The sequence below is a fragment of the Sciurus carolinensis genome, chromosome 9 (assembly GCF_902686445.1).
Source record: "Sciurus carolinensis chromosome 9, mSciCar1.2, whole genome shotgun sequence".
NCBI lineage: Eukaryota > Metazoa > Chordata > Mammalia > Rodentia > Sciuridae > Sciurus > Sciurus carolinensis.
The window spans coordinates 41,140,782-41,159,062 of NC_062221.1; the positions used below are offsets into that span (position 1 = coordinate 41,140,782).

The 18,281-nt window shown below is 34.9% G+C and overlaps 1 protein-coding gene and 1 pseudogene across 3 annotated transcripts in view; one reads left to right on the forward strand and one right to left on the reverse strand.

The window, feature by feature from the left end:
- Prkci (protein kinase C iota) overlaps positions 1–18,281 on the forward strand; it is a 76,746-nt gene that overhangs the window by 11,254 nt on the left and 47,211 nt on the right. For 2 of the 3 annotated variants that reach the window (XM_047564276.1, XM_047564278.1), the window contains exons 2-4: positions 9,568–9,689; positions 16,166–16,255; positions 17,230–17,280. In XM_047564276.1, coding sequence (XP_047420232.1) covers positions 9,568–9,689; positions 16,166–16,255; positions 17,230–17,280 — 263 coding nt within the window. Of the gene's footprint in view, positions 1–8,321; positions 8,373–9,567; positions 9,690–16,165; positions 16,256–17,229; positions 17,281–18,281 lie in introns of all 3 variants that reach the window. The other variant, XM_047564277.1, reaches the window with a different exon arrangement.
- LOC124992915 (ras GTPase-activating protein-binding protein 1-like) lies at positions 4,510–5,728 on the reverse strand (annotated as a pseudogene).

The following is an 18,281-nucleotide window of genomic DNA, read 5'->3' on the forward strand; positions in this document are numbered from 1 at the left end:
TTGTATATATATACCACAGTTTCTTTATCCATTCATCAATTGAAGGACATCTAGGTTGGTTCCACAATCTGGCTATTGTGAACTGAGCAGCTATGAACATTGATGTGGCCTTATCTCTGTAATATGCTGATTTTAAGTCCTTTGGGTATAGGCCAAGGAGTGGGATAGCTGGGTGGAATGGTGGTTCCATTCCAAGTTTTCTAAGGAGTCTCCACACTGCTTTCCAGAGTGGCTGCACTAATTTGCAGCCCTACCAGCAATGTATGAGTGTACCTTTCTCCCCACATCCTCGCCAACACCTGTTGTTGCTTGTATTCTTGATAATCGCCATTCTAATTGGGGTGAGATGGAATCTTAGGGTGGTTTTGATTTGCATTTCTCTTATTACTAGAGATGTTGAACATTTTTCCATATGTTTGTTGATTGCTTGTAGATCTTCTTGTTTTATACTTTTACAAGTAAAATATTTATTTTGCAGTTCATTTTTAGCTTTACTACTATAATAAGGATCTAGCGATTGTGGAGTGTTTTGATCATGGTACTTTCCCAATTACTTAGAGAAATGTTTATATATAAAACTCTTTTAAATGTTTTAGTTCCTAGAACTTAACCCATTAAGTCCCAGGTCTTCAATTTTATGAATATTTCAGTACAGTTGACACAGGTGCATTTATTGTATTAATATTGATCAATGTTATTATTGACTAATAATCAGTGTATTATGATTGTATTCTTATAGTATAATTGTTATATATTATATGCTATATTTAAGTTTTTTTTTTTTGGTAAACAAATGGGGTACAACTTTTTTTTCTGTACATGAAGTAGAGGCATACCCTTTGTGTAATCATACATTTACATAGGGTAATGGTGTTTGATTCATTCTGTTATTTAAGTTTTTATAGGTGTTCTACATCTTGAACAATGGAAAAAAATTGGTTAAGGAATGGTAGTTGATGAAGCATAACTCCTTCCTTTAGTCTTTTAAATTGTACATACTTAATACTTTTTAAGGATTACACAGATGTTTCAGAAATATTTGTTTCTTCTGATAAACATTTGTCTTAAAAAGCCAGATTTCTGAAAATCCTTATTATTTACATACGTACATGTTAATTTTAATTCCTGGTGGACTTTAATAAGGAAGTCATACTTCAGTGATACTATTTTTCTTCTCTTGCATTCAAAAAAGATAATTTCACACTTGTTCTTTGCCAAAGAAATTCTATAGGAGTCTTTTCTCGTCTTCTAATTTAATTCCAAAATACATCCTCTCAATCCTTATGACCTTATTCATACTAGTAACCTCGAGGGCACTTTAAAAGAAAACTTGCTTTGAGACAAGCAGTTCTCTTTTATTATTTTATGAGAAGGAAGTATTTTCTATTTTTATTTTCTTTTTTACTATTTTTAAAATTTAAAACTACTTAAAACTATTTGTTTTCTAAAATTTACTTTAGCTGGGCATGGTGACATACTCCTGTAATCCCAGTGGCTTGGGAGCCTGAGGCAAGAGGATTTCGAGTTCAAAGCCAGCCTCAGCAATTTAGTGAGGCCCTAAGCAACTCAGCGAGACCCTGTCTCTAAATAAAATATAAAAAAGTGCTGGGGATATGTCTTAGTGGTTAAGTACCCCTGGGTTCAATACCAAAAAAAGAAAACTTATTTTAACTTGTCTAATGTCATTTAAATTTACTTAGAAAATATGTTATGGCAAAATAGCTCTATACGGTAGAGAAGTTAAAAGTCTGTTTGACTCAGAAGTCTCCCTAAGTTTAAAGTACATCTTTCCATCTGTTGTGTCTCCCCAACCCCTAGTTCTACCAACCATAGTTAACCACTTTAAAAAAAATTATCCTGTTTTGTTATGTCTGTTGCTCACTATGAAAGATGGGGACTTTTTAGCATTGTATTCTCTCCTGACCATGCCTAATTTTCCTTGTTATATTTGTAACTTAAATAATATATCTTTCCGTACTTCAATTTTTAATCATGGTTACTTAAAAAAATAACAAAATTTGCCACTCAAAGTGTGCAGTTTAGTAGTGTCACTTATATTTGCACTGTCATAGAGTCTCTAGAACTTTTTCATCTTGTAAAATTGAAACTTTCTATCCATTAAAACAACTACATTTGTTCCTCCTCCCAGTCCATGGCAATCACCATCCTATTTTCTGTTTCAATGAATTTTACTACTGTAGGTACCTCATATTTGTATAATTCCACAGTATTTGTTTTTTGGTGACTGACTTATTTCACTCAATATAATATTCTCAATATTTATTAATGTTGTAGTATGTGTCAGTTTCCTTTTTGAGGCTTCTTTTTTTTTTTTTTTTTTTTTTTTTTTAAGTCATTCTAGGACCTCTTTATTTTTAAGTAAAAATCTTCAATTGCTGACTGTCCTCACACCAGATGGGGGCCATGCCTGAGAACTCCCCACCTGGCCTTTCCCGCCACCCCTGACCCATCTTTCCAGGGCCTGGGACTCTGTGCTGAGCTAGTAATGAGGTAAGGGGAGAAGCTGGGAGTTGAGGCTCCCTTTTTGAGACTTACCTAATATTCCATTTTATGTAAGTATCACATTTTACTTGTTCATTCATCTGTCAACGGACTTGTGCCATCTCTTGGCTCTTATAAACAATGCTGTCATGAACATGAGTGTTTAATATCCTGCTTTCAATTCTTTTTTATATATACTTAGAAGTGGAATTGGTAGATTATGTGGGAAATCTGTTTTTAATTTTTTGAGTAACTTCTGCATTATTTTGCAGAGCTGATGCACTGTTTTACATTCCATCAAAAGTGTGCAAGAGTTCTAGATCTCCACATCCCTGCTAATACTCATTCTGTTGTTTGTTTGTTTGTTTTGTTTGCTTTTTGCAGTACTGGGGGTTGAACTCAGGGGCACTTTACCACTGAACTACATCCCCAACCCTGTTTCTTATTTAAAACAGTGTCTCACTACATTGCCTAGGCTGTCCTTCAATTTGGGATCCTCTTGCCTCAGCCTCCTGAGTAATTGGGATCACAGGCTGTGCCTCTGCTCTCAGCCTCCTTGTTTTTTTGTTTGTTTATTTGTTATGGGGTGTACTGGAAATTGATCTCAGGGGCACTTGATCACTGAGCCACATACCCAGCCTGGTTTTATATTTTATTTAGAAACAGGGTTTCACTGAATAGCACTTAGCACCTTGTTTTATCTGAGTCTGACTTTGAACTCAATCCTCCTGCCTCAGCCTCCCAAGCTACTGGAATTACAGGTGTGCACCATTATTACCTGTTTTTTGGATAGTAGCCATGAGGTGATACCTCATTTTTTTTTCTTTTTTTTTTTTGCGGTACTGGGGATTGAACCCCCTCATTTGGTTTTGATTTACAATTTCTTTTTTTTTTTTTAACATTTTTTTAGTTTTCAGTGGATCTTTTATTTTTTTCATTTATGTGTGGTGCTAAGTATTGAACCTAGGGCCTCACACGTGCCAGGCAAGCACTGTACCACTGAGCCACAACCCAGCCCCCTGGTTTGCAGTTTCTTAATGATGAATGATGTTGAGCATCTTTCATATGCTTATTGGCTATTTGTGTATCCTCTTTGAAAAAAAGTCTGTTCAAATCATCTTTTGCTTATTTTTAAATTAGGTTGTTTCTTTTTGTTTAATGCTTTTATTTTTAAATTTTTAGTTTTAGATAATGGATTGACTCTAGGAGAGAGATATTTTTTAATTTATACTTCCTTTTATTTTTTCTACATCTTGATTTTTCTTTGTAATTTTTACATTTGTAAAGGTTTATAACAATATTCTATTCTTTGCCATAAATTTTTCCTTAGCCTTCTGTAATATACATTTATAAAATAAAGTGTGAAGAGGTGTGATTAGGTGCTTATAGAAGGAAAAATAATCTTATGTCAATAAAACAGTTTTTTTTTTTCCTATTAACACCTTTTATTCAGTTTTTAACCACATCAGGGAGAATCGAATGTCAAATTTTCCAGATGGCAATTTTTCAACATCAGAAGGTAGTCAACTTTCAAAGAATAAACAATTTGGATTTTTCCTGCCTCCAAAATGCTTATCAAATCCTGCCTTTCTCACAGACTTTGAAACACGTAGAAAATAAGTAAAAAATATTCCAATGAATGAAACATACCAAATGTTAGTAATAAGCAAGATACATTGGGGAAATGACTGTTTAAAAATAAAAAATTCCAGTTTGTATATGCAAAGTAAGCAAGGACATTCAGTCTTTTCATTTTTTCTTCTTTAAAAATCTGTTACTCCTAAAATAGCATCCCACAAAACTGAAAGTGAAGGACTAAAAGGCCAAGAGAAGGGAGAAGGGAGGGAGCACACACCATTAACACAAAAAGAAGTAAAATTGTACAAACTTAAGCAGTTTGTAAACCTAGGATCATCATACTCCAAGATAACAAAGGCTGGTTGAAGAAATTCACTATTCTGCAGAAGCTGGAGTTTTTATGCTTCATGAAGATCAGTGAAGAGCAATTCACTGCCTTGGAGCAATCCGCCTTCCCACCCCAAATCCTGGTTTCTGCACCATGCCTCCACGGGGAGGGCCTCTCATTCCACCACCCAGCCCACTTCGAGGGCCTCCAGGTCCTCACAGACAGTTATCTTGACGGTCCCCTTCCTGAGCAGCTTGAGTCTTCTCTTCCACATTCATTCGGACTTCACCTCTGAACATGATGGGCCTGTTGCTAAGGACCTTCTGAACAGGCTCAAAATCATCAAACACAACAAAGCCAAAATTGGGTAATTTTCCACCGCTATTTATGTGCAGCTCCACCACATTCCCATAATTTTGAAAGAAATCTTTAAGTTCTGATTTGTCCACTTCATGAGGCATGTTGCCAGTGAAGAGTTGGTGACTATCAGGGTGTCTCACAATTCTTTGGGGCTCTACATCACCTTGCTCACCAGCCTCACGGATTGGTCTGGGTCCCCTCTGAGGAGGAATATTTATTGGTTGTTCTCATACTCTTTGATCCCTCTGAGGCCTCTGGGGTGGAATCTGAGATTCAGGCTTAGACTCTGGACAGGGCTGTGAAGCTGGTACTTGTGTAACAACGCGAGGTGGTATCCCAGTAACAGGAATAGCTCCACTGGGAGGAAGGTTCTTACTGGTCACAGATGCCCAAGAAAATGTCCTCAAGTCTTCCTGTACGGTCTGAGCTATGTCTGTAGGTGCTGGAGAAGAACTCTTCTGAGCATCCTTAGTAGCAGGTTCTTCTAATACCAGCGCAGATTTTTCCTCTTGGATTTCAGATACAGTTTCTTGCTCTGGTTCTGGTTCAGGATCAGGCTCGGGTTCAGCAACAGGCTCCTCTAAATGTTTTTCCAAGTCATTGCTGACAGTCTGATCATAGAATGTTCCAGAATCATCAGGTACCACCTCAGGTATCTCCTGTCTTCAGGCTCCTCTACTTCTTACTCAGATTCCTCCTGAGGCTCAGTGATAAAGCCACCAAAGACCTCATCTTGGTATCTGAAGATATATTATGAACATAGAATTTGTTTGCAACAGAGCCCTCAGGGGCAAGTACAAATGTTTGCTTGAATCTTCTCAGAGCCTGGTTGTTTGATAACAGCCCCATCACCTGGACCACCACACCATCATTTAGAGAAGCATGAGCATCAACATGGTGAATCTTGTTGTGGTAGTTGGTGAAGTTGGTGAAGTTTTGTGACATTACTTTCCTGTGAATTTCTTTCTGTCCATAGACTGCATCTGCTGGCTTTCCATTTGAATCTGATCCCCCATTGACATAGGAAGAGTTCTTTCCATAAAATCTGTGCAGCACATCTGGGACCTGGTTCAGCAGTGTGTAGTACTGTCTCACAAATTCCCGCCCGACCAGCAGGGGACTAGGCTTTTCATAACGATTGCTTTGGTCAGTTCAACCTGCGTGACTGAGTGGGAGAGGAACAAGCTTTGCCCCACAGCCCAGAAGGTGGCAGGAATCCCTCATACAAGTGTGTCCGCCAATAAAACAGTTTTCTTTTACAAGCTTCTCTTACCTTTGATGTTTTGGGCTGGTATGTTTTCTTGGTCATATTTATCTCATTTTCAATCATCTAGAGTTTTCTCATGCCTTTTTTGCTTATTAAGACTTTAGTAATTTGTCATTTCAGTTTTCTGTCATGTCAGTGAACCCTTAGGAGGAAAGCAACATAGATAATTTACTTTAGCTACACTAGAAGCACTGCTTTTAAAAAGTGGAATTAACTGCAGAAAGAAAAAAGGCAGGGCATTGGGTGGGGAATAAGGCTCAGTAGTAGAGAACTCTTGCCTGGTATGCTCAAGGTCATGGGTTTAAGCCTCAGTACTACCAAAAAAGAAAGGAAAAAGGAAACGTAGAAAGGGGTGGGGTTGTAGCTCAGTGGTAGAGCACTTGCCTAGCATGTGTGAGGCACTGGTTCAATCCTCAGCACTGCATAAAAATAAATAAATAAAATAAAAGTGTTATGTCCATCTAAAATTATTTTTCTCTCTCTAATGAAGTTTCACTCCTGTTTAGAGTACTTTATGAATGTACAATTTTTAAAAATTATTAAATGCATATAAGTATGTTATTTGCTAGGCATTATTCCAAGTATTACAAATATTAAATAAACAACCCATTATTACTTATTATATTATATCATCTGGAGTATTATTATCCCTATTTTATACATGAGAAAATTAAGGCACAAAGAAGTTAAGTAACTCTCCTCACTTAAACTAGCTGGTAAGTTACAGGGCCTGAATTCAAACCCAAACATGGCAGGTGTGGTAGTGCAGCTCAGGAGGCTAAGGCAGAATGGTCATGACTTCAAGGCCAGTCTTAGCAACTAGTGAGGCCCTAAGCAACTTAGTGAGACCTGACTCTAAAAAAGTATAAACAAAGGGCTAGGAATGTGGCGCAATGGTTAAGCACCCCTAGGTTCAATCCCTGGTACAAAACAAAACAAAACAAAAAGATCTTGGGGCTAGGGAGATAGCTCGGTTGGTAGAGTGCTTGCCTTATAAGCACAAGGCCCTGGGTTTGATCCCCAGCACCCAAAAAAAAAAAAAAATCTCAAGGTTTTAACCATTATTTTGGGGCTACCTCTTATATGCCACTCATCCTTTCTGGAATGCTTTTAATTTCCTTGTACTTCCTTAGTGTCCAACATGTGACACCTCTGTTCACTGAATATATACTAATTGAAATCCACTGTGGGCCAGACACTGCTTCAGATAGTGGTAACACAGTAGTCAGTAAAACAAAGCACCTAATCTTGCCTTTGTGTGCCTTTTAAATAAATCTGTAAGATGGGATTCTGTATGTCTATTTTGACAGTTATTGTAAAGATTACATAAGAGCTTGTTAAACACCTGAAGCATAATAAATATTCTATAAATATTTATAGAAAAAGAAATCATATCATGTACAACCAGAGAAACAAGTTGTACCCCAGTTGTTTACAATAAAAAAATTTAAAAAAAAGAAAAAATCATAATAGTGCATTCACTGGTATTGGGAAACAGGACTTCACACATGTGAGGCTAGTGCTGTATCAGCTATTTCCCCAGATCTGAAAGTATTTCTTCTGCATTCAGTCAAGAGATATTTGAGTCCCTGTAGTCTTCTAATTGTTTATAATTAGTTGAGGATGTGTTATCAGCATATGGTAAGTTAAATAATGAAGCTAGATGGTAAGATACCTGTTAGACAGGTTTAGAATCATAGACCATTGAATTTGTAGGTTGAAAAGTGTAATGGAAGTTTTAGTACCCTTCACAGAGTAGTTTCTATCATTCACCACCATACACTGAGCCTTAAACTGAGGGAATGTTAGGATTAGACTTGAGTAATCAAGAGCTTAATGTGTGGGATTGTGAGTAAATCAGAGTTGGAAGTGGCAAATCCAGTTGAAAATAGAAGTTAGAACCAGATTATCAAGAGTCATTAAGTACCACACAGAGTTGAAATTACAGATTTAGGAGATCTCTATATAAAGATAATAGTAAAACCACTGAATGTGAATTAGGTTTCAGAGAGAATGAATGAGTGTGAGAGAAAGGATAAAGAATGTCTTGTGATTGAAGATAAAAGGAGACACAAGTGTTCAGAATAGTAGAAAGAGAGTCAGGGAAGCATATATTTTAAAAGCAAAGGCCAAAGAGTTCTAAGCGGCAGAAAAACGTGAGGTACTTGATAAAATAGTATTAACCAAGAAAAGACCAATCAATTTCTATGCTTGCTTGACTTTCTGCTTACATTTGTAGTGCTTAAAAGACTTCAGCTATAGCTTTTTATTTTTTTTTTTTTGCAGATAACTAAAATTTTAAATTTCTTATATGCTGTTCTGTGTTCGGCTACCCAGGTTAGTTCACTGGTCTGTGATTTCCATTTATTCTGTGCTAGGCGCTGCTTTGGCCACTAGGAGGATTTTGAAGAAAAAGTCCTTGCTTTCACCTTTACCAAGCTTATATGTTAGCTGGAACAGATGGTGGACTGTAAGCATTTGTATGTCTATCTAGTGGTAAGAAAAATAGGTTAGAGAGGTAGCTGGAGCCAGTTCATACAGTTCCCTTGTGAACCCTGCGAAGGACTTCAGATTTTGCTCTGCGTGACTGTATATGCATTTGAAGAGTTTAAAACAGAGGATGGACATAAACTACATTAATTTTGTAAAAACCTTAGAACACAGTCTGATACATAGGGATCATTATATAAGTTAAATAAAGAATTTTTCAATTTATTTAACTTATATTTGAATGGAGAACTGTGGCTGTTGTGGGGAGATTAGGTCATAGGGAACCTTCTGCTGGCTCCTTGGAGAAAACCCTAAGCCTGTACTTTAAAACATTATGTTACAAATCTTATAGTGATTACCAGCCTGCTCAGTGAATTTACTTAAAGTTTTGCTCATCTAATACTAATTTAAAGGTAGTACATGTAATATATGTCTATTCCTGTGTTTTGGGTTACTTACCTTAAAATATGAATCACTTTAAAACCAATTTTGGCAAACTGTAATTCTTATGGGAAAAAGATGAAAATGAAGGCAGAGAGATCTAGAAATTATGCCACAAAAAGAATGATTAACAGATTTATTGGTGGTTAATCTGTAGCAGTCAAGTCTACTGACAGAAGGCTAGTGACAGAAGGACATCTCTTGGATGAAGGTTAGAGTTTGGGGGGAGGGGAAATATGGGACTAGTGATAGAAGCAGATTTCAGTTAAAGAGCTGTTCACTAGTAGAACAGAATTCCTCCCAAAGGAGTAAGTGTCTGATTAACTAATGGTAAAGCAAAAGTGGGACTCTGATCTGTTAAAACAGCTACAGTAGTCTTTCTCAATGAGGGGAGATTGAATTATGGTTTCTCATAAATTCAACATTATTGTTTTAAGAAATTTAGTACTGATATTTAAATTTTTCCTTTATAGTTTTCTGGAAGTAGTATGTGTTGATGTACACACAGTAGCTAAACTCCATCAAGTTGCTGAGCATTCAATAATATATAGAGTATTATGTTTAATTCATTTTCAGACTTAAAACTTCTTTTATTTTTCAGGGATATCATGATAACACACTTTGAGCCTTCCATCTCCTTTGAGGGGCTTTGCAATGAGGTTCGAGACATGTGTTCTTTTGACAATGAACAGCTTTTCACCATGAAATGGATAGATGAGGAAGGTGAGTGGTAAAGAGAGGTCTGCCCGTGTTAGCATCTGATTTAAGATATTATTCTGCCATTTTGTTTTAAAAATATATGAGTTCTAATTTAAGGGAGAAAGGTAGATCAGGAATTTAACACCTTTCTTATTTAAAAGAGTACCATAGAGCACAATCTTTGTTTTGCCCTTATTACCCCCAAAATGAAGTAAATTTAACTTGCCATTTTTTTAGCAGTAAGGTAAATATCAAATAGTACATTTACTTTAATTTTTAATGTAAATGTCTCATATTTTAAGAAATTACCTACTTTTAACTGAATACTACCATTATGAAATCAAAGTGATTATGGTAACCATTAATTCAAAGTGATATCAGAAACTTGATACCTTAGTGACCTGTCTTCAGAAAGCATTTATGGAATACCTGTGTGCCAAGGATAGACACTTCCCACTCAAACTCAGAGTCTGATAGAGAGATGGATGTATGTATAGCAAATGTGTATATATACCTAAAACATAGGTACACAGGCCTTCAGGCAATACCAAAGAAGCAGCACCTACACCTGCCTGAAATATCTTCAGTTTTGAACTAAACCTATTATAGAGAATAAAAAGCTTTTGAGATGGAGGATGTTGGGAAAACTATATAGGCTAAGAATAAAATATTAAAGGGCATAAAGGTATGAAATACATAATTCACTAAAGATCAAGTTATTCACTAAAATCAAGTATAGCTGGTTATGAACTTAGGCTAGATTCTATGACTCAAAGTTGTGATCTGCAGAACTTAACTAGAATTAGAGTTCACATTTTGACAGGATCCACTGGTGAATTGCATGCATATGCAAGTTTGAGAAATATAGGTTTGGATCCCAAAATATATTACAAACCACATTAGACTTTATTTTACACAAGAGAATGCCATTGAAGTGTAATTAAAAGTTACCCTAAATACATTACTTTTGAATAGTAGTTTTCTATTAATTGGAATACAAATAGAATTTTATTTTGAATAATGTCATTATAATGTTTGGCTCAATATTTGGAGCCATTTTTGTTATCAAGAGCTCTGGAAAGACGTTAACCCAATTCCGAGTTATCAGCAACTCAGATGCATTTTCATTTCTTAAACAAGTTTTTAAAAAGTTTCTCTTATGTATTTTTGTAAATTATTTATTAGCACACTTTTATTAACAAACATATTAACTGTTATACACCATTTTCCTTTTCCAAAGTTTGTTGGACATTTTTGTTTTGGGGAGAAAAGTAGTACAGATATTTATGAAGTTTAGAAGAAGATCTCCTATTTGCCCTCTTTACCTCTCCTTCCTCACCAATCCTAGTTGTAAGAGAAGAACCACTTATAACAGCTTAGTATATATCTTTCTAGAAAATTTCTGTGTACAAATGTGTATGTCTTTTTTTTTTTTTTTTTTTTTTTTGGTACCAGGAGCCTAGGAGCACTTCAGCACTAAGCCACATCCCCAGCCCTTTTAATTTTTTTAGTTTGAGACAGAGTCTCACTAAGTTGCTTTTTTTTTTTTTTAAGTTGTAGTTGGATGCAATACCTTTATTTTATTTATTTACTTATTTTTATGTGGTGCTAAGGAATGAACCCAGTACCTCACACCTGCTAGGCAAGTGCTCTACTACTGAGCCACAACCCCAGCCACTGGAATTACAGGCATGCACCACCATGCCCAGTGCAAATTATTTATTAGCACACTTTTATTAACATAAACATATAAACAGTTATATACCATTTTCCTTTTAAAAAATGTGTTGGACATTTTTCATTTTAGTATGCATCCGTTCAGATCATTATCTGTTTTTAGCACTACATAGTGCTGCATGTTGTGAATGCTTCTTGATTTATTTCTTTAAACTCTTATTGATGGACATTTGACAACAGTTTTTCACTACTATAAGCCGTATATTGTAAACATTTCTAAATATAATTTGTATAGTCATTTGCAGAAAGTGTACATCATAAGAATTTGTCATCAAAAAATGTTAAACCAATTAATGAAGTTGACCAAATTATGTTATGTGTCTGCATAAACATATCAAAATGCATTCCAATTTTATGTGTAGTTATAATGTACCAATTAAATTAAAGGAAGGCAGAGTAGAGGAAGGGAACCTGGGAGAAAAGAGGGAAAGGAAAGAAGTAGTACTAGGGACTGAAATGGAGTAAACTATGTTACATATATTTTTTACTATGAATTTCATTATTACGTGTAACTATAATGTACTAATAAATTAAAAATTAAACCAAATGATAAGCATGTGAGGTAATGCATGTGTTAATTAGCTTGTTTTAGCTATTCGGTAATGTATGTATGTGGTACATAAACACACACACACACACACACACACACACACATCAAAATATCATGTTGTACACCACAAGTACACAGTTTTTTTCTTTTGTCGGTTAAAAAATTTAATCAACAAGAAAGTTAAAATGCTTAATGACCCCACTGTAGTACATGAGAGGATCCCTTCATTCTTTCCCTTACCACCTCCGGTAGTTTGAGTTGCTACCATTTTGGCAAATATAAGTGAAATGCTAACTTGATATTTTAAATTTTGTGTTATTTGAGAGGAAGAGTGTCTTCATCTATTCATTCATTCTTTTTTACCTACTCTATCAAAGGTTAATTTAAGTATGATTAATTATCAATGTCATAGATATCTTCTAATAGGTCTTCAGCCTATATAATTTATCACAGCGCACAGCATATGCTTTTAATAAAATGCTTCCTGTCACAAACCAATGTTATTCTCACTACTTCAATCCTGATCATTCAGACCATTTATTTGCCTTTTAGGGTTTTTTTTTTTTTAGTCAAGGTGTTCAAACTGTAACTCACATAGGAGTCATTGGATAATGCTTTTTATTAAAAGAACTTGGTTCAGAGATAATTCCTTAAATATTTTTATAATACCTTTGTACTTTGTATTGTCTTTGCCTGGAAGGTTCTGTTCCCATATTGTCACATGACTGATTCTTTGTCATTTGGGTCTTAATTATATCATGTCCTCCAAAGAGCCTTATTTCCATTCATACCTATTTCTTCTTACCCTGTTTCTTTCTTTGTTTTGGCTCCTCCCACCATTGTTTTTTTTATTGGTAGTAGAATGTAAACTCCATGAGAGCAAAAATCTTATCTGTTTTGTCCACCATGCAACCCCATGGTTTAGAGCAGTTCTTAATAATAATGTGTTCAAAAAATATTTGTGATTTGTACAAAAGGCTAGTAGCAAGCCTTTCCACGATTTGATTTTACTTCAGCTGTTGGAGACTTAAGCATTGAAAGTTGCTGTTTATTCTGATGCTTTCTTAAGGTGGTATTTTAATTTACAGATTCATGAGGTAAATTAAATTGATTCTTTGAAACAGTCTTCTTATAAGCAATTCATAGTTCCTTCTCCTCAAATAGCTATTGTGTGTTCTAATTTTCTGTGGGAAGCTATGGAACTACTATAGTCTTTGCCTTGCTTACATTAAAAATTAAATTTTCCATATGTGACCTTTAAATTCTGATACCAGTTTTTTCTTAATTTTAGGCACACAGAGGCAATAGTAATAATTCTTTTTCACAGTTGGAATTATTTTTCATTTGTAATTTTTGTCACCTTTATTGTTAATCATGTAGGTATTAGGGCATACTAACCTGGAGGAAAAATTTTTTCTATAGGATCAGTCAAAGACAATACTATAATTTGATTTTGCTGACATATAAAAAGCACCATTCTTGAAACTAAACTTTTAATTATGGGGTTTTATGTAGGAGTAAATGAAGATCATAAGCTTACTTCATCTCTCTCAACAGATTTAAAACAATCACCTTTTTTCCTGTTACTTAAAACCAGTTTTACTGATCTGTTTTGATGTGGAAGAACTATCTTGGCTAATTAAGTAAACATTTTAGAAGCAATAGTGATTTTGTAACCATCATTCTCCCCTCCCCCTTTCTATATACTATTTTATTTTATTTGCAGTACTGGGGATCAAACCCAGGTCCTCTCATGCTAGGCACATGCTCAACCACAGAGTTACACTCCCAGCCCTCATGTGCCCATGTAATCTACTTTTTATTTTTGTTTTTTCTAATTTTTTATATGTAATTTTTAATTGTAGATAGACAGAATACCTTTATTTTATGTGGTGCTGAGTATCTAACCCAGTGGCTTACACGTGCAAGGCAGGCGCTCCACCACTGAACTACAACCCCAGTCCCCGTGTATCCTTTTTTTGGAAGGTTCTAGGGATTGAACCCAGGTCCTCCCTCAAATGCTATTGCAAGGCAAGCATTCTACCTCTAAGCTATGTAACTTTGATCTCAAGTTTGATCACAACTGAAGTGAATTAGTTTAGTCTGCTGGCTTGTTTTTCTTACTGAAAAGATACTTTGCATGATTATTAAAATAGGAGACTTTTGTTATGCTATCATATGTTGCTTCCTTGTTTAATTGTTTTGTAGTTAAATATACTTTTGTAGACACAGTTGTTTTTTAACCTTTGTGAAAAATGAAATGTAATTATTGACTTTTTCTTTCTCTCTCTCTTTTTTGCATAGTACTGGGATTGAACCCAAGTCCTCATGCATGTTAGGCAAGTACTCTACCACTGAGTTATATACTCAGCCCTTTTTAAATTTTATTTTGAGACAAGGTCTCACTAAATTGCCTGGGCTAACCTTGAACTTGTGCTCCTTCTGCCTGCATAGCTGGGATTATAGGAGTGCACCACCTGGGTATATTGACTTTGATTTATGTGACAAAAAACAGAGAAACTTGTATAACTAAGAAGTGAATCTTTGTAAATGAGTAACTTTATTTCTTTTAGGCAAAGTAAAACAGACTTTTGTAAACTTTCCTAGACTAGAATGTTACTTTGTTGTCAGGCTTACTTTTTTTTTTTTAATATTTTTTTAGTTGGCATTGTACCTTTATTTTATTTGCTTATATGTGGTGCTGAGAATGGAACCCAGTGTCTCACACGTGCTAGGCAAGTGCTAGGCAAGTGCTCGGTCATGCAGCCACAATCCCAACCCCAGGCTTACTTTTAAATGAGCAGTTGGAATAGCCAGACTCAGTGGTCCAGGCCTATAATCCCATCTATTTGGAAGCTGAGGCAGGAGGATCACAAGTTGGAGGCCAGCCTGGGCAACTTAATAAGACCCTGTCTCAAAATATAACATTCTGGGAATGTAACTCAGCGGTAAAGTGCTCCTGGGTTCAACCCCAGTGCCAAAGTTGTTTTAAATTAAAAGAACTAGGAATGTAGTTTAGTGGTAGAGCGCTAGCTTAGCTTGCACAAGCTCCTGGTTTCAATCCCTATTACTGCCAAAAAAAAAAAAAAAAGGAAAGAAAAGAGCTAGTTTGGACTTTCCATCATCCATCAGTTTATGGAATACCTACTCAGTGCAGACTGTTAGATAGATACTATGAGAAATAAAAAATGAATACAGTTAACTAAAAAGGACTAATAATTCTCAGAGAAGGTGAAAGGAAATAGGGATTCAGTGACCAAATTGGAGAAAAGAACACAGGCATTCTTTTCTTCCACACAGTTGGAAAGGACATGACTTCATTTCTTCATTTTTCCCTCAAGTAGTAGGCAGAGTTCTCTGTCGAGACTGACTGAGTTTGAGATAGGGTTGGTGTCATCTAGTGTGTAGTAAGGTTTAGAATAACACAGAATGAGCAAAAGAATGGCACAGAGCAGGATCAACTCATACTCCAGAGTTCCTTCAAATGACTCCTTTATTAAGGAATGTCATTGACCACAAAGGTGTGCCACCGCTTTATTGTTAGTTGACTAAGGGTCATGTTCCTTCCTTTCTCTGTCTGTTTACTAAAACTCTGCATGTATATTTATTTGTTTATTTTTAATATTTTTCTTTAGTTGTAGATGGACAAACCATCTGAGGATCAGATGGTGCTCAGGATCAAACTCAGTGTTTCCCGTGTGTTAGGCAAGCACTGTACCACTGAGCTACAAGCCCAGCCCTGCATTTATATTTAAGAGTAGCTCAAGTGGGACTGTTCTTAAGTTCAGGGTATTGTAGTTATGATTAGCCTCTCCTATGACAGAAAAACTGACAAAATGATTCTATGGAGACCTCTAACCAAATTGTGGTAATGAAACTACTTTCACTTACAATAAAGTAGCAGGTAACAGCTTGCCCTTGACCAGATCCATTAATCATAGAACAGTGACAGTTTGAAATGTGGTCAGGTTTTGTTTAGTGCATTGTATTAAGAACAAAATGGCTTAGATGTATAAAATTTGGTCTCTGTTAGCCTTATGTACTAATTTTTACAAATAGAAATGTAAGTTTTGTCACTATTTCAGAGAATAGAATTGTCTAAATAAATATTAAAAGGTCTGTCTTTATCATATATTTCTCAAAATATTATACTATGATATAATCATCACATTTAGAAATTTAAAATTTGAGCTTTACTTTTTGTATTTTTTAGGAGACCCGTGTACAGTATCATCTCAGTTGGAGTTAGAAGAAGCCTTTAGGCTTTATGAGCTAAACAAGGATTCTGAACTCTTGATTCATGGTAAAAAAGTAATCATTTTATACTCTTCCTGGAGCTTTTTTTTTTTTTTAATAACCCTTTATTACTGACCATTTAAAAACATAATCCTGATATCATTTTCTTAATCTCTGTGCCTCATTCCTGTGTAATTGTCTTTTTTCAGTAGTTTCTCAAATGTACAGAAGGTAAAATCAATCTGCTTCTTATAGTCTTGGGAAATTTGTTACCTGTGTGTATGCAATCTTAAGATAGGTTGATGAGATCCTAGTAGACCTTTAGAATTCATCTTATTGTTTTGCTCATCTTTTTCTAGTATGAAATTATAGCAAATGCTTAAAGAAGTTAACTTATATTTCAGCTTTTAAAAATATGTAATACTAGAAATTATGCACTCTATATTCCATGCTCTTATTAAATGAACTGTGTCTTTTAGTACATCACAAACTACAAGTAGCTGACGAGATGTTCATGAATGCACTCTTACTTTTTATTCTATGTATTTGTAGAAATGGTCTGATTTCGTATGTTTTATGAATTTATAACTCCTAATATGAACTTATATTTTTGAGTTTTTGGTACTGTTTCTGGTGTTACTTTATTTCTGAATTTACTTGACATCTTTAAACTCTGGTGTTTGGTTTCATATTTGTATATATTTTTATAATTTAATTCTTCATAGTAGCAAAGTCATCGCTACAACAAGGATTTAAGGACATAGTGGTTAATTTCTTTAAGGACAAAAAGAATAATAAGGAGAGACCGGAATTAGTAATTTGAGTTTCTAATGTCTTGTTAATAGACATCTTTGCTTTTATCATAATTTCTTTTATACAACCTTAGTAAAATGAATCCCTTCAAAAAATAATATTGACCATATTCGAAGTATCTTGTCTCAAGTAAAGAGAGAGTCAGTTTGAAATTTGCATCAAATTTAATTTTATATAATTCATATGTTCAAATATGCTGTTAATTAATTTTAGTTTATTTTCTTTCAGTATTCCCTTGTGTGCCAGAACGTCCTGGGATGCCTTGTCCAGGAGAAGATAGTAAGTGTTTATGTACTTTTAAAAAAAATTTTTTAAAATATTTTTTAGTTGTCAATGGTCCTTTATTTTGCTTATTTATATGTGGTGCTGAGAATCGAACCCAGTGCTTTGCACAGGCCAGGCAAGCGCTCTACCACTGAGCTACAACCCTAGCCCATGTTTATGTACTTTTTACCTCAAAAAGACTTATGTGAGGGCTCAAGTAAAAAGAAATCAGAAATAGAACTTTTAACTGATTTATTTTCCATATTTTCATTCTACTTTGGAATATATTAGCATCTGCCTACACTCTTCGTTGGCCGGATGAAATTTAGATAGTTAATTACAGCTCACGTAATTGTTGTACATCTAAAAGGAAAACTAAGTTAATTTTAAGTCATGTGGCTTCATGTTGTTAACTTTGGAATTTCAAATCTGTGAAAATAGGAGTACCCATATATTCTTTGCCCAGATTTACCAATTATTAATATTTTCTCTGATTGCTTTACTTCTGTGCCTGTCTCTGTGTAAACGTATACCTGCACATATATACATAACAAGCACACATTTGTTTTATTTTTATTATACCATATGACAGTAAGGAGTGACATGACTCTTCACCTCTGAATACTTCATCTTGTTTCTTGGTAATCATTATGGAGATTTCTTTTAAGTCTCTGAGGTGATGATTATATTTTGTTTGTTTTTGTAGTGCTGGGACTTGAACCCATGACCTTGCACCTTGCTCAAAACCAGAGAAACATTCTACCACTGAGCTACACCTCCAGCCCAGATGGTTATTATAAATAAGATACGATGAAGGAGTCTGTTGTTTGTTTTAACATAATTTAAAAATACAAACTTAAGTTTGATTATAATTTACTGCTCTTAGTTACTATTTAGTATAATGCATTAATTATGGATATTAGACAACTCATTTTCATTTATGATTTCTGCTTTCTGCACATATCCATGACTTCAGAAGGAATAGCAGTAAACGTTTTATTTTGAATTAAGTGAAA